This window comes from Sminthopsis crassicaudata, chromosome 2 (genome assembly GCF_048593235.1).
Source record: "Sminthopsis crassicaudata isolate SCR6 chromosome 2, ASM4859323v1, whole genome shotgun sequence".
Lineage (NCBI taxonomy): Eukaryota > Metazoa > Chordata > Mammalia > Dasyuromorphia > Dasyuridae > Sminthopsis > Sminthopsis crassicaudata.
Window position 1 is genome coordinate 35,527,958 of NC_133618.1, and position 16,972 is coordinate 35,544,929.

The window sequence follows — 16,972 nt, forward strand, 5'->3', positions numbered from 1 at the left end:
TATTGCCTTAACTTCTTTCCTTTTTATTTTAGTTAGATTTTTCTAGTTCTCAGGGAAAAGTTGAAGTTCCTCACTCACATGGCTTTACTGGCTATTTCCTCCTGTAATTTATTTAACTTTATATTTAAGAAATGGAATGCTATGTATGTTTAACATTGATATTACTCACTGTCTCTGGTACCTTTTAGCAAGATATTTCTCCTTTACTCTTTTAGTTTAGGTCTGTTTTTCCTTTGCTTTGCTTGAGATTATGATTCCTATTCCTGCTTTTTTTTTTTTTTTTTTTTTTTTAATTTCAGCTGAAGCCTAATAGATTCTGTTCTAGTCTCTTATTTTAACTGTGTATTTTTCTCTTTCTGATGTGTTTCTTATAAACAGAATATTTTAAAGTTCTTGCTTTCCTCTTCCATTTCTTTATGTGAATTAATTCACATGTCATGCTTACTAACTTTTCCCCTCCATTTTATTTTCTTCTTTTTAATCTTCAGTCTCCTTTTATTTTTACAGTATCCTCCCTCCAAAGTTTTTTTTTTCTTCTCATTTGCTTCTAATTATGCCTTTTAATTGTCCTTTCCTCTTTTCTTCCCCCCCTCCTTTTTTGTCTTATCTTCTTTTTCTACTTCCATATGGGGTAAGAGATTTCTTTACCCTACTGAGTTTGTTTGTATTCTTTCTTCTTTGATCAGATTAATGACGTTCAAGCATTGCTCATCCTTTCCTCCTCCAGTGTAAGAGTACTTCCTTTTGCACTTCTTTTATGTGAAACAATTCTCCCCATTTTTCTACTTCTTTCCCCCCTTCTCCTAATGTATTCTTTTTATTCATTCTTCTATTTTTGGAGATCCTCCCAACATTATCAACTCATATTCTTTCCCTCTCTGTCTTAACAATAAAGTTCTTAGATATTACATGTATCATATTCTCATGATAACACAGTTTAACTTAAAAAGTGCCTTAAGATTTCTCTGTCCTCTTTACTTTTCAGTGCTTCTCCTGAATCTTGTGTTTTAGTGCCAGTTCTTTTACTGAGTTCTGGTCTTTTCCTCAGGAATCCTTAAAAATTCTCTATTTCATTAAAAGCCATTTCTTCTCATGAAGGATTATACTCAGTTTTGCTGAGTAGGTTCCTCTTGGTTATGTAATCTTAGCTTCTTTCCCTTCTAGAATATAGTATTCCAAGCCCTTTGCTCCTTTAACATATTAGTGGCTAAATCTTGGATGATCCTTGACTTTCACTCCATAAATTTGAATTCTCTTTCTGGCTTCATTGGGTGTATTACCCAATTCAAATATCAAAAGAACAGGTAGAACCAACTGTTCTTATTATACTATCTTTGAAAATAATTGGGAATAGGAATCTATTTTACCATACAGGACAATAGGAGAGGAAGGTGGTAGAAGGAATGGCAGATTAGGGAAGGGGATAAGTTAGGAACAAAACACTTTTGAGGAGGGACATGGTGAACAGAGAGAAAGAATAGAGTAAATGAGGGGAAATACAGTTTGCAAGAGTGATTGTGAAAAAAACATTGAAGCAAGTTTCTTTGATAAAGTCCTCATGTCTCAAACATATAGAACACTGAGTCAAATTTATAAAAGTGGGAGCCATTCCCTAATTGATAAATGATCAAAAGATAGGAAGTTTTCGGATGAAGTAATTAGAGCTATGTATAGCCATATAAAGAAATGGTCTAATTCACTATTAATTGGAGAAATGTAAATTAAAATAATTCTGAAGTACTACCACATAATTTTTAGAGTAGCTAAAAGGAGAGAAAAGGAAAATGACAAATCGTGGAGGGGATTTGCAAAACTTGAGACATTAATGCACTATTGTGACTGTGAACTGATTCAAGTATTTTGTAGAGTAGTTTGGAACTCTGCCCAAAGGGCTGTAAAACCATACATATCTTTTGACCCAGAAATACAACTATGATATCTGTATCTCAAAAGAGATAAAAAAAAACCAAAAATGAAAAGGACTTATATGTACAAAAATATTTATAGCAGCTCTCCTTTGAAGGCAAAGAATTGGAAATTGAGGGGATGTCCATCAATTTGGAAATATCTGAATAAACTGTGGTATGTGATTATGATAGAAATCTATTGTACTATTAAGAAATGATAAGCAGGATGTTTCGCATAAATACACGTGTATAATATATTGAATTGCTTGCATTTTTAATGGGAGAAGGAGCACTGTGGAGGGAGGATGAGAAAGAATCTGGAACTCAGTTTTAAGAATTTTTGTTAAAAAATTGTTTTTTATGAGGAATATGGAAAAATAAAAGACTAAAAAATTGGGCAAATGGAAGCTAATGACTCTATGAGATATCAAGAATCAGTCAAACAAAATCCAAAGAATGAAAAAAATAGAAGAAAATGTAAAATACCTCACTGGAAAAAGAACAGACTTAAAAATTAGATCCAGAGGATAATTTGAGAATTATTGGACTATCAAAAAGCCACAATTAAAAAAAAAAAAAAAAGAGCCTGGATATCATCTTTCAAGAAATCCTCAAGGAAAAGTGTCTTGATATCCTAGAACCTGAAGATAACATAGTCATTGAAAGAATCCACTAGTTCCTCCTGGGATCCCAAAATGAAAACTTCAAAGAATATTATAACCAAATTCCAAACTGATCAGGTCAAGGAGAAAATACTGCAAGCAGCCAGAAATAAACAAATATAGATGAGCCAAGGTCAGGATTACACAGGACTTAATAGTTTCTACTCTAAAGAATGGGAAGCCCTGAAACATGATATTCCAGAAGATAAAGGAGCTTGGACCAAGAATCAATACCCAGAAAAATTGAGCATAATCTTTCTGGGGAAAAGATGGACATTCAATAAAATAAAGGATTTCAGTCATTTCTGATGAAAAGAGGAGAACTAAATAGAATTCAATCTTCAAATAGAATTCTGAAGAGAAGTAAAAAAAAAAAAGGTAAACAGGAAAGAAACAAGAATCATGTGATACAAAGCTTAAGCTGTTTAAATACTTACAAGGGAAGATGATACTTTGGAGAACTGTATCTTTATTAAGGCATTTAGAAAGGGATAGACAGAAAGTGTAGGTTAAAGCTGACTGATGTGATAATATAAAAAAAAATTAAGGTCCTAGTTGTGTGACCTTAAGCAAGTCACTTAACTCCAATGGACCTGGGGGGGGGGAAGTACCAGGGAAAAATAAAGGCATGGAAAAAAAAGATTATAGTAAGGGGAAAAAAAAGAAAGGTGGGGCAAACTGGGATAAATTGCATCATATTATGAGGCACAAAAGACATGTTCCAGTAGAAGGAAAGAAGAGAAGTGGATAAACATTATTTGAATCTCAATCTCATCAGATTTAGTTCAAAGAAAGAATAACATACATGCTCAGTTGGGCATAGGAATTTATCTTACCATATAAGGAAGTAGAAACAGACAGGGGAAAGAAAATGGAAGGGGTGGATAGAACTGAGGGCAGTCTTAGGGAAAAAGGGAAAAAAGGAAGAGGGGGGAATGATATGCATGGAGGCAGTAGTTATAAATGGCAGAAAATAGGATGGAAGAAAATACATAAGTAGTAATTACAACGGTGAATGTGAATGGGACGAACTCTACCATAAAATGTAAGCAGAAAGTAGAGTGTATCAAAAACCAGAATTCTGCAGTAAGTTACAAGAAATGCCTCTAAAGCAGAGAGACATGCACAGAGTAAAAGTCAAAGGCTGGAGCAGAATATATTATGCTTCAACTGAAGTAAAATAAAAGAAGCAGGCATAGCAATTTTGAATTTAGATAAAGCAAAAACAAAAACAGACCTAATTAAAAGAGATAAGGAAACTACATCTTGCTAAAAGGTACCATAAACAAAGAAGCAACAGCAACTCATGATCTTTTTATTTTATTCATGTAAGCATTTAGAAATGTAAAATTTCCCAAAAGAACTGCTTTGTCTACATTTCTTAAGTTTTGGTATATTGTCTCATTGTTATTTGCTTTGATAAAATTGATTCTGTGATTTGTTTAATCAATCATTCTTTAGAATTAGATTAATTTCTAATTAGTTTTGTCTATCGTTCGCCCTTTACTGCATGTAATTTTGTTGCATCATGATCTGAAAAGGATGCATTTAATACTTCTGCCTTTCTGCATTTGATTGAGGTTTTTATATCTTAATGCATAATCAAATTTTGTGTAGGTCCTATGTGCTGCTGAGAAAAAAGGTATATCCTTTCTATTGCCATTTAGTTTTCTCCAGAAGTATATCATATCTAACTTCTCTAAAATTCTATTCACTTCCTTAACTTTTTTTTTTTTTTTTGGTAATTAGATTTATCTGTTTTTGAGAGGGAGAAGTTGACATACCTCTTTTCACTCTTTTCTTCACCAGTGATTTCTGACCATCAATTCCCTCAATCTTCCTTCTCTTCCATTAGCTCCTCCCTTTCTTTCCCCTTTTCCCTCCCACTTCTACTCTCCATTCTACCAGTCTTCCCTTTTCCTTTTCTTTCCCCTCCTGTTTCCCTATAGGGAAGGGCTTCTTAAATTTTTTTTTTAACTTTCAACCCCTTTTTCCCAGAGAAATTTTTACACTATCCAGGTATATAAATATATAAAATAGGTATACAAATCAAACATTTACTAATAATAGATCATAAAGAAGTTTATTTTAAAACAATTCTTTTACACATATAATTTTTACCATTTATTAAATATGAAGGCAAATTTCCTTGTTAATGAGATGGATGTGCTTGGTTGTTTTTTTTTTTTTGTTGTTGTTGTTGTTGTTGCTTTTTACATAAAGAATTAAAACTTGGTGGTATATTTGACTGTTGCTAAATTTTTTGTGACCCCCACATTTTTACACAGCCCCAAATAGGGTCACAACCCACAGTTTAAACTTTGCTATAGATAAGACAAATTTCTATATCCAAATGAGTGTATATATTATTCCTTCTTTGAGCTAAATCTGATGACAAATAAGGTTCAAGTCATGTTTACCCCCTGCCTTCTTTCCCTCTACTGTAACAGGGTCTTTTGCATATCTTCAAATGATGCAATTGCTGTATTCTGCTTCCCACTTGCTCTTCTAGTACAATATTTATTTTTCATTCCTTAATTTTTATATTATCATATCAAAGCCATCTTATACCTACATCCTCTATGTATATTTCTAACGGTCTTAAAAGAGATACAAACCTCAAGATACTTTTATCATCTTCCCTTGTAGGGATGTAAACAGTTTAATCTTATTCAATAACATGTTTTTTTCTTTCCTGTTTATCATTTTTTGCTTCTCTTCAGTTTTAGATTTGAAGACTGAATTTTCTATTCAGCTGTGGTCTTTTCATCAGGAAAGTCTGAAAGTCCCCTATTTTATTGAATAGCTATATTTTTCCTGGTAGATTCTCAGTTGTAATCTTGGCTCTTTTGTCCCACAAAATATCATATTCCAAGCCTTTCCATCCTTTAATGCAAAAACTGCTAAATCTTATGTAATCCTGATTGTAACTTCATGATATTTAAATTGTTTCTTTCCAGCTACTTGCAATATTTTGTCCTTGAACTAGGAATTCTCGAATTTGGCTATAATATTCTAGGGGATTTTCATTTTGGCAACTCCTTCAGGAGGTAGATTGGTAGATTCTTTCGATTTCTATTTTACCTTCTGGTTCTACAATATCAGAGCAGTTTTCTTTGCTAATTTCTTGAAAGAAAATGTCTAGGTCTTTTTTTTTGATGATGACTTTCTGGTGGACCAATAATCCTTAAATTATCTAAGCTCTATTTTTCTGAGTCGATTGTTTTTCTAATCAGATATTTTACATTTTCTTCTATTTTTTCATTCTTTTGATTTTCAAACTCACTTTTTGATGTCTCATAGTCATTAACTTCTACTTGTCTAATTATTTTCTTCCAAGAGCTTTTTGTTTCCCCTGAGGCAATTGGGGTAAAGTGATTTGCCCAGGGTCACAAAGCTAGGAAGTGTTAAGTGTCTGAGGCCACATTTGAACTCGGGTCCTCCTGATTTCAGGGCTAGTGCTCTATCCACTAACAAGAGCTTTTGTATCTCCTCTTCCAATTATGCTTTTTAAAGAGTTCTTTTCTTCAGTGGATTTTGTACCTCTTTTTCTATTTGATTAATTCTGCTTTTTAAGCCTGGTCAGTGGCTTTCTATGTCAGGACTTCAGGAGCCTGTAGCTTCCCTACTTTGTTGGGATGGATTGGCCTAGTTGCACTATGGTTAGAGTTCCAGAAGTCACAATTTTCTTCTACATTGGGGCAGGAAGCCTCACAACTGGCCTTATAAACCAGGCTTGAGGGGCTTTGGTTATAATCTGTGCTGTGAGCAAGTGTATTGTCTTGTCTATACTGGGCTGCACTCAAGAGACAGAGTTTCTCAGTTAGCTCTCTGGAGGGGAATAGCCATTTTGAGAGCTTAGGAACTGTCTTGGATTACTGTCTTGATCAGAGTCTTTTAGTTGATCATTCTTGTAATTACTATTACTGTATACAAGGTACAAGGGTGTGTTCACTAGGTTTTTTCTGAAATTGTCCTTATCATTTCTTCTAGCACAATAGTATTCCATCACAGCAATATTCAAAATTTGTTCAGCCACTCCACAATTGATGGACAGCTCCTCAATTTTTCTTTCTTTTTTTTTTTTTGCTACCACACGTACACCAAAAAAACTACTAAACGTATTTTTTGTACACCTAAGTCTTTCTCTCTCTCTCTCTCTCTCTTTTTTTTTTTTCTTTTTTAATATATCTTTGGAATACAAATGTAGTAGTGGTATTACTGGGTGGAAAGGGATGATGCAGTTTTATAGCCTCTGGGAAATAGTCCCAAATGTTTCTCCAGAAATGATTAAGCCATTCCCACCACTATTTGTCATTTTCTTTTTCTGTCATGTATACAATATAATAGGTATGAGGTGGTACCTCAGAGTTGCTTTAATGTGCATTTCTCTAAAGCATTTTTTCACATAACTATTGATAGCTTTAAACTTTTTTTTCCTGATAACTGCCAATTATTAATTGGGGAATCACTGTTATTTTTATAAATCTGGCTCATTTCTTTATAAAGAAATCAAATCTTTATTAAAAAAGATTGAGATATATCTGTTTCTTTTGTATGTGTGTGCACATATTTTAAAAATTTCACATAACCAAAATTGAATAATTTTACTTTGTGACATTGATTGGTCATAACTTTTTCTCTTATCCATAAATCTGACACATTTTCATGCTCCTCTAATTTACTGATATTTCCTTTTATGTCAAAATTATTCACCCATTTTCACCTACTCTTGGTATTCAGTTTGAGATGTAAGTCTATGCCTAGTTCCTAACAAGCTACTTTCCAATTTTCTCAGCAATTTTTGTCAAATAAGGAGTTCTTGCCCCAAAAAGTTTAATATATATATATATATATATATATATATATATATATATATATATATATATGTATGTATGTATGTATTTGCTGAGGCAATTGGGGTTAAATGAGTTGCCCAAGGAGACACAGCTAGGGAGTATTGAGTGTTTGAGGTCAAATTTGAACTCAGGTCCTCCTGACTTCAGGGCTGGTGCTCTATGCACTGTGCCACCTAGTTGTCCCCATAATGAATATTTCTCCAGTTGTTTAGCACTGTCTTTACTTATGTGAAGTGTTTTATAATTATTTTTATATAGTTCCTAGGTTCGTCTTGGTAGGTAGGCTCCTAAGTGTTTTAAATAGTGTGCAGGTAATTTTAAATGGGATTTCTTTTCTATGTCTTCCTGTTAGGTTTCTTGGAAGTATATAGAAATTATGGCTTAGGTGGGGTTTATTTTAAAAATTGCAACTCTGCTGAAGTTCTTCATTGTTTCAACTAGCTTTTTAATTGATTTTCTAAGTTTTCATCATCTCATCTTCAAAAAGTGATGCTTGTTTTCACTCCTTTAATTTCTTTTTCTTGTCTTACTGCAATAGCTTGCATTTCTGGAACAAGACTAAATAATAGTGGTGATAATGGATATTCCTGTCTTAACCCTAATCTTACTGGAAATCCCTATTACAGATATTTGCTCTTGGTTTTGGATAGATACTTATTTTTAAAAAGGCTCTATTTATTCATATGCTTTCTAATGTTTTCAATAAGAATAAACATTATTGGGATAATCATATGGTTTATGTTGTTTTTGTTATCGATATGATCATAGACTTTCTTAATAAGTGTCACCTTCTACAAACTATTCAATTAATGATTAGAGACTCACAACCTAGGACTGAGGTTTTTTTCATATGGATTCCATTCCAAGAAGAGCTTTTTTTCTTGCTCTTTTCTTTTCGTATCATCCATTATATAAGAATCGAAAAAGGGGGGGGCAGCTAAATGGAGTGGGGGACAGAGCACCAGGATTTTATCAGGAAGACCAGAGTTCAAATGCAGTCTCACTCAGACACTTAACATTTCCTAATTGTGTGACCCTGGGCAAGTCACTTAACCTCAACTGCCTTGCACAGAAAAGAAAAACAAGTGAAAAACACAAAGAATTCCACACTTATGCAAGGCCTGGTAAAATGTTAATTCTCAATAATGATTCTATGAATATCTAAGGAATAAAATAATGACTACAAGGATCAGGCTGAAATCTTTAAACTAATGGAAATAAAGACTTGCAAAAACACAAAAGGGTAAAAGATATAAATCTAAAAGCCCAGGCTGTTTCTTCTTTTGCAACATGACTAACATAAAAATATGCTCTGCAGAATTACAGAAACAAAATTGTATCAAATAATTTACTATCATAGGGAGGGATAGGGAAGGAGGGCGGGAGAAAATTGGAACTTAATTTTAAAATAATAAATGCCAAAAATTGTCTTTATGTGAAACTGGAATAAAATAAAATACTACTAAAGATAAAATAGAATGTCCTTAGGAAAAAAAAAAAAACTGGTTTAAGGTTATGTGTCCCTAATGTTGTAAACCATTCTGGAGAGCAATTTGTAACTATGCCCAAAGGACTATCAAACTGTGTATACCCTTTGATTCAGCAGTAGTTCTAAGGGATCTGTATTTCAAAGAGATCATAAAAAGGGGAAAAGAACCACATGTGCAAAAATGTTTGTAACAGACTTTAGTAGTGGCAAGGAGCTGGAAACTGAGTGGATGCCCGCCACCTGGGGAATGGTTGAATAAGTTATGGTATATGAATGTAATGTAATAGAATATTATTACTCTAGAAGAAATAATGGAAAGACTTAACATAAACTGATGCTAAGTAAAATGAGTATAACCAAGACAACATTTTATACAGCAATAACAATTGTAATGGACTTGGCTCTTTTCAATAATGAGGTGATTCAAGATAATTCCAATAGATTCATAATGGAGAGAACCATATGCATCCAGAGAGAGAACTATGGAGACTGAATTTAGATCAAAGCACAGTATTTTCACCTTTTTATTGTTATTGTTTACTTGTTTTTCCCCTTTTGATTTGATTTTTTTTTTCGTGTAGCATGACAAATATGGAAAAATTTTAGAAAAATGAATGGAAAACTATTTTTACATTTATTTGGGAAAATGAAATATGTTTGTAAAAAAAAAAGTGGGGCAAAAAAGTAAACTTCTATGGTTCTTATTCTGAATGGGGGCAGAGAATTTTTTCCGCTTGTGACTTGAGAGAAAAAAATGCTGAATGTGAAGAAAAATGTTTTAGGGTCCTTGGATGTCCATGAGCTATTGCTGAGTCTTGGAATGCGGAAGGGTCGGTGACCTGCAAATGTTGGATTTAAGTCTCTGCTTAAGTTGCGGATCAAAAGGGCCATAATGCCTCCTTGAGGAGCTCCCCAGTGGATGGTCCTCACTGGTGGGGCTTGTTTGGGGAAGTAGTCCCTTGGAGCTGGAAGCAGTGAGTCCATGTTTTCTTGTGGAATTCTGGGGTTCCGAAAGTCCAATGGGATCGAGTATATTGGCTTTGCTTTAATCAGAGTTCTATGAGTTCAGGGGTGTCCCCGGTGAAGTGAGGTTTTTTTTTTTTTTTTTTTTTTTTAAGAACAACTGCACTTGTTTAACCTATATTGGATTGCTTGCTGTCTAAGAGAGTGGGGAAGGAAAGGAGGGAGAAAAATTTGAAACCTAAGGCCTTACAAAAGTGAATGTTGAAAATTATCTTTGTATATATTTGGAAAAATAAAAAGCTATTTTAAAAAATGTTATGTGCCCAATAAAAACAAATTTGCGTTAACAGAGTTCATTTGCAATCCAGAAAACAAATTTTAGTTTAAAATCCACAGCAGATCTTCATCTGTTACATTATTTAGAAGAAAAATAAGGAGTTTTTCTGTGTCTTTTTCCCTTATAAAGAGAAAAATATGTATTTTAGTAAAAATTCATCTAGCAAGAACATAGACATCATTAAGAAGATTTGTTAGGTCAATTTCAATAGAATTTTGATGGAGAGCCATCTGCATACAGAAAGTGGACTATGGGGACTGAATGTGGATCACACATTTTCACTTTTTTTGTTTCTCATTTTTTTCCCTTGATCTGATTTTCTCGGTGCAACATGATAAATGTGGAAATATATTTAGTAGACTTGCACATATATAATGCATATTGGATCACTTGCTGTTTAGGGAAGGGTGTAGGGTAGGGGAGATGAATGGTTAATACAGATTAGAAGTTCTTCCAAGTCTCTGTACAGGTCCAGCATGAAAGCTGTCATATCCTATGGGTGACTCCCCTGCCTAAAGAAAGTATCTGCCCCTCTAAAGAAACACATTTGAGCACCAATCCAATTAAATCCTGAGAACTGAGGAACAGGGGGCAGGCTGTAAGCCAGAAAAGATTGTGAGGTAGGAGGATGGATGACCTCCCGATTGCTCTCCACAAATATTTTGCAGAAACTCGGCCAAATTCCTGCAAAACATTGACACATTGCTTTCTTTGTTCAAATGAATATTCAAATATTTAAATGACTGGGATACTTACAAGCTTTGGAATCTCACCCATTTTCTGCCTGGGACTTTCCCATTGGGGAACCTGAGAATTAGAATCTGGGATCTCCCAGATGAAAACCTCAGGAGTTGGTGCTCCCCTGAATTGGCAATGTTTTCTACTACTTTTTACATTTACATTAGTATTGCTATAATTACATTAGTATTAAGGCTTATTAGCTATTGTTGCTGTTACTGCAAATTGCCTATGCATTTGCCTTTTTTATAAATCAATAAAACATCTATCTTCTTTTTCTTGTGTGTCTTATTGTAAGTGTGAATCTGAACCATAAATTTTCTTATTCATACAGGAGGGAGAAAAATTTGGAACACAATATTTTGCAATGGTGAATCTTGAAAACTATCTTTGCATGTACTTTGAAAATCAAAAGCTAGTATTACAAAAAAATTCAAAAAGAAGCTATGATAAATGGGTTTAGCTTCTTTAGGAGAAAGTTCCAAATTACTTTATAGAGTTTCCACTGTTTATTTAGAAAGGAGGGTGGTTCTGAGAACATAATACCAAAGGAAAATATTATGGAGGAAAACTCAAATCAAATACTAAATCTTTTGGATTTATCTTTCACTGTATGCTAGCTCATAAGGAGATGTACTTTCTGATTACTGCTTTACAAAGGTCAGATATATATTGAACTGATAGAAAAGAGTTAAATTCCTCCTCCATTTTTTCCCCTTAAGTTTTTACATAAATTGATTCAACTATTGCTAGTTTTGTTACTTCTGAAGAATTGGGGCTTCAGACTGAAATACTGGAATATTATTTACTTCTCATTACTTCTTAAAGAAATAGGAATTCTCAATTGTGTAATTGCATAATTTAGGGCTTTTGATGGTATTTTGAGACATGCCAATAAAATCCTAATTAAAAAGAAAGAAAGAAAAGAAAAAGAAAAGAGACACAGGCAAAAGGTTACCATCAAAATGACAGAATTTGAAGAATTACATATCGGGCCTTGATTATTCCAAACTGCTTTATACAATATAAGTTGGGACAACATCATAGCCACCTTCTGTCCATCTCCCAATACCACCATCCACTTATTATCATCTTCAACCTTTGGCAGCATAACTTCTCCCTACCTCAGGAAAACACTAAATCTTTGCCTCCCTTAAAGACTTCTGCAGAGGATAGGACTATGACCTTCTCCCATGAGGGCTAAATAAGGACTCCCTGAACTTTATGTAGGGAATCAGAATCAGAATCTAATCATTTAGGGGCTCTTCCCATTCTTCTCACATTCACAAAGAATCTCTCCAGTAAGAATTCTCTGATGCACAGTAAGATGTGTCTTCCTTCCAAAGATAGACTATTCATACAGATTCTGTCCAGGATGAATTCTCTGATGTTGAATAAGATTTGAGTTTTGATGTAAATCACTAACATCCAGAAAGAATCATGCCAGTATGAATTCTCTGATGCACAGTAAGATGTCCTTTGATCCTATAGGCCTTCCCACATATATTACATTCATAAGGTTTCTCTCCTGTATGAATTCTTTGATGTCGAATAAGTTCTGAGTTGTAGGGGCAAGCCTTCCCACACTCCTTACATTCATAAAGAATCTCTCCAGTATGAATTCTCTGATGAACAGTAAGATGTGCTTTCCTCCTAAAACACTTCCCACATTCATTACATTGATAAGGTTTCTCTCCAGTATGAATTCTTTGATGTCGAATAAGCACTGAGTTGTGATGGAAGGCCTTCCCACACTCCTTGCACTCATGAATAATCTTTCCAGTATGAATTCTTTGATGCACAGTAAGATGTGCCTTCCACTTGAAGCCCATTCCACATTCACTACATTCATAAAGATTCTCTCTAGTATGAATTCTCTGATGTTGAATAAGATTTGAGTTGCAGAGGAAAATCTTCTCACAGTCTTTACATTCATAAAGAATTTCTCCAGTATGAATTCTCTGGTATAGATTAAGTTGTGGCTTCATCTTGAAGGCCTTTTCGCTTTCATTGCATTTGTTGGATTTCTCTTCAGCAAGAATTCTTTGAGGATGAATTATATCTGAGTTGCAATGGAACATCTTCTCATACTCCTTACATTCATCAACAATCTTTCCAGGATGAATCCTCTGATGCAGAGTAAGTTGTCTCTTACACCTGAAGGCCTTCCCACAATCACTACATTCATAAGGTTTCTCTCCAGTATGAATTCTCTGATGTACATGAAGATATTCCTTCATCCTGAAGGCTTTATCACATTCACTACATTCATAAGGTTTCTCTCCAGTATGAATTCTCTGATGGACAGTAAGATATTCCTTCTTCCTGAAGGCTCTTCCACATTCACTACATTCATAAGGTTTCTCTCCAGTATGAATTCTCTGATGCATAATAAGATTTGCATTCTGACAGAATGCTTTCCCACATACTGCACATTTGTAAGGTTTCTCACCAGTATGAATTCTCTGATGTACAATAAGATTTGTATTCTGACAGAAGGCCTTCCCACATACTGTACATTTATAAGGTTTCTCACCAGTATGAATTCTCTGATGCACAATAAGATTTGCATTCTGGCAGAAGGCCTTCCCACATACTGCACATTCATAAGGCTTCTCTCCAGTATGAATTCTTTGATGTTGAATGAGAGCTGAATTGCAATGGAAGGTCTTCCCACACTCCTTACATTCATGAAGAACCTCTATATTATGAATCCTCTGATAGATATAAGATTGTGGGCTTTGCCCAAAAGATGTTCCATATTCATTATATATAGGAGATATTTCTCCAGTATGAATTTTTTGATGTTCAATAAGATCTGAGTTGAAATGGAAGGTCTTCCCACACTTCTTACACTCATACAGAATATCTCCAGAATGAATTCTTTGATGCACAGTGAGATAGTTCTTTATCCCAAAAGCCTTCCCACAGTCACAACTTTCATAAAATTTCTCTTCAGGAAATTCTTTGGTCTCTGAAAAGAAGAATAAAGAGCCAATTATCCCTGCCTTTTATTCCCTTTTCCAAAGTGCCTAGTTGCTCAAAGATTTTAGAGCTATACTCTTGCCTTCTGACTTGAGAGAACTAATCTCACTGGTCTTTCAGTAAGGATCATGATTTCGCTTATAGAAAACTATAATGACTCAAAGTTAACAGACATAAATGAATTGATTGAAGATGAAATTACCTGGGAAACAAGTAAGTCTTATTCTTCTGTTAATTGTTGACATTTGAATGGAATAATGAAATGACTATCTATGAAAAGTAGATGGCTTTGAGAGCTTGCAAATGTATCCTTACCATATGAAGTAAAAAGAAGAGTAAAGTTACTGAATATAAAAAAAAAAAGAATTAATAAGTTCAAAGTGAGGAGGACAACTATAGAGATGAACTAAAGAGAGTAAAGAAGAAATATGAGAAAAGAGGTTTATATCAGAGAACTGTTGCTATAAATTTCCACTAAAAATCCAACAAAATCTACCTTGTTAGAAACAAATTCAAATTTGTATAAATAAGATCCAATCCCAAAACAGTAAATGATCAAGAAATATGGGTATTTTTCACAATACATTATTAATGGAACATTACTCAAACCCTGGCAAACAAAGAAGTAAAAATGAAAACAACTTGCAGGCGTCATCAAATAGCCATTTGGGTAGCAAAGATATTTTAATACAACAAATTTTGGCAGATATGTTGAAATAGGTACTTGTAAAGCTATGGTTCTTATTTTCTAAAAAGCAACATTTGATTTAATAATCTTAACATGCTTAAACCGTTATTAGAAATAAAGCGCTCTCTCAAAAAATTCACAATAGACTTTGGTGAAATAGTAAAATAATTAAAACCTACAGGTCCAATGATGGGATGATGGTTAAGCAAGTCCTGTTATAAAAACATAATACTTTGCCTTTATAAACATAATTTCAAAGAATAAAGAAAAATAGGATGAGATATGAAAATACCAGAAGGTGATTCAAAAGCAAAAAGGGTATAAAGTTAATATTTTAAATGATATGCTTTTTTTTTTTAAAGGAAGAAATGTGATAGAAGTGCGGCAGAAGAATAACAAAAATAAGATAACAAAATCTTCAATGAATAGAAATATGGATCCTACACTGAGGCAACAACTTTGAGAGTGGGGGTGTACATGTGAGTAAAGAGGAGAAAAAAACCTCCTTAAGTTAAAATGAAGTTTTAAAGTCTCAATTCCGCTTGGGAGAAGCTTTAATAAGACTATTGTGTTCAACATTTTATAAAACTTTGAACTAAAATAACCAACAGAGTTGATGATTTTCATGCAGTCACCTGGATAGCTGCTTCTTTGAATATCTGGCTCTGGCATCCAAGATGCTTCCTTTGTTTCCAACTGGTTGATCACATCTGGTTTGGAAACTGCAAATCCTGTTTGTTGAAAATGAAAAAAATCCTAGGGATAATCACCTCATAATTTCATTATATAATAGACATGAAATACTCCTCCCAACTCTTTGTATAAAGGCAGGGAAATAAGAATGTATCTTAAACCACCAAAGGTACAGTCTATGTTGGTTGCTTTTTTCTGACATCATCGAGGGCTCAATGGGCTGGTTAGACAAAGAGATAGGTTGGTTATTTACTGTTGTTGTTTCTGGTGGAGAAAGAGGGTAGGACTACTTACATTTTTTAAAACTATCCATGAAATATTAATAAAAGAAATCAAGCTAGTTCAAGCTCTCTTTAGGAAAAATATAAGCAAAGTAAGAAGACCTCAAAGATATTACAAAGAACCACTGAAAGATGTTTTAGATTATGGTGGAATGGGTTACAGAATAGGACTCAGAAAAAATAATTCATCTCATCACTTTTTGCTTAGACAATAGGAACATTTGGTGTAATGATTCCTACATTGGGATTAAACAGAAAATCTTGGATTTGAAGGAACAGAGAAGGAAAGATATATTCTAAAGGATAGCACAATTAAGCAATCATTTTTTTTTCTTGACTATAAAAGGATTAGGAATACCTTCCTTTTGTATGCCAAAGAATTACTTTTAAAATCTTGAAAATCTCCATGGTATATAAATTAAGATTGTAAAAGGGAAGCTGTCTTACCCAAACAGACCAAGTTTCTATAGTTCTCCAGCATCACCTCCCTGTACAAATTTTTCTGAGATGGGTTCAAATGTTCCCACTCCTCCCAGGTGAATTCCACAGCCACATCCTGGAATGTCACTGATTTCTGAAACACCAAAAATATTTTTTTACTCAAGTATATCTCTAACTGTCATAAAGTTTGAATGTAAATTCCTTGCCAGTTATAATTGTTCCATTTACTTATTTGTAGTTCCAAATAGTGCCTGGGATACAGCAGGCATTTTAAGAATTCCACTCTCATTAGACTGTAAGCTAGTGGTTATGGTTGCTTTCTTTGCTTTTTTTTTTTTTTTTTTTTTGCTTTTAGCACACACTGGATGCTTATTGTGTGGCCCTAAGTCTCTGCTTCCAGGCTAAACACCCCCATCTTTGATCTCCCTCACCACTAAGACAGTTGCCTTCATCTCTTCATTCAATAGCTGTGCTTCTTAAAATGTGGTGCTTTGAAATGAACAAGATTGTGTTCAATGTTCTTGGAGCCATAAAAGCAAAGAGCAGAAAGTGTGTGAAAAAATTTTATAGCTGCAAGTTGTGTTAAAGGACCATTAATTTCCAATTCATATATTAAAAGCTGCAAGAACCTTTAGAATCCAACTTCGTCATTTTACAAATTAAGAGAAGGACCAGAGAGGGCAAATAATTTGTTGAAGATCAAAAGGACAGTAAAATGGCAAATCTGCACTTTGAGTCCAGGTCTTCTTGATTCCAAATCCAAAGTTCTTTTCACTATACCATGCTACCATACTCTGTTTCTACAACCAGCCCAAGCTACAACTGAGTTTATTTATATACAAAAAACATTCATAAGGGCACTCTTTGGGGGTAGCAAAGAAGTGCAAACAAATTGAATCTCACTAACGAAGAATGGCTAAAAAAAAAAT

General features: G+C 33.9%; 1 protein-coding gene across 4 annotated transcripts in view; it reads right to left on the reverse strand.

Annotated features, from left to right (window-relative positions):
- Positions 1 to 267: 267 nt before the first annotated feature.
- Positions 268 to 16,972, reverse strand: part of LOC141554122 (uncharacterized) — a 35,845-nt gene continuing 19,140 nt past the window's right edge. For all 4 annotated transcript variants that reach the window (XM_074285701.1, XM_074285703.1, XM_074285704.1 and 1 more), the window contains 3 exons: positions 16,050 to 16,176; positions 15,264 to 15,359; positions 268 to 13,929 (listed from right to left, as the gene is read on the reverse strand). In XM_074285701.1, coding sequence (XP_074141802.1) covers positions 12,377 to 13,929; positions 15,264 to 15,359; positions 16,050 to 16,176 — 1,776 coding nt within the window. In that variant the 3' untranslated portion in view covers positions 268 to 12,376. The remainder of the gene's footprint in view (positions 13,930 to 15,263; positions 15,360 to 16,049; positions 16,177 to 16,972) is intronic.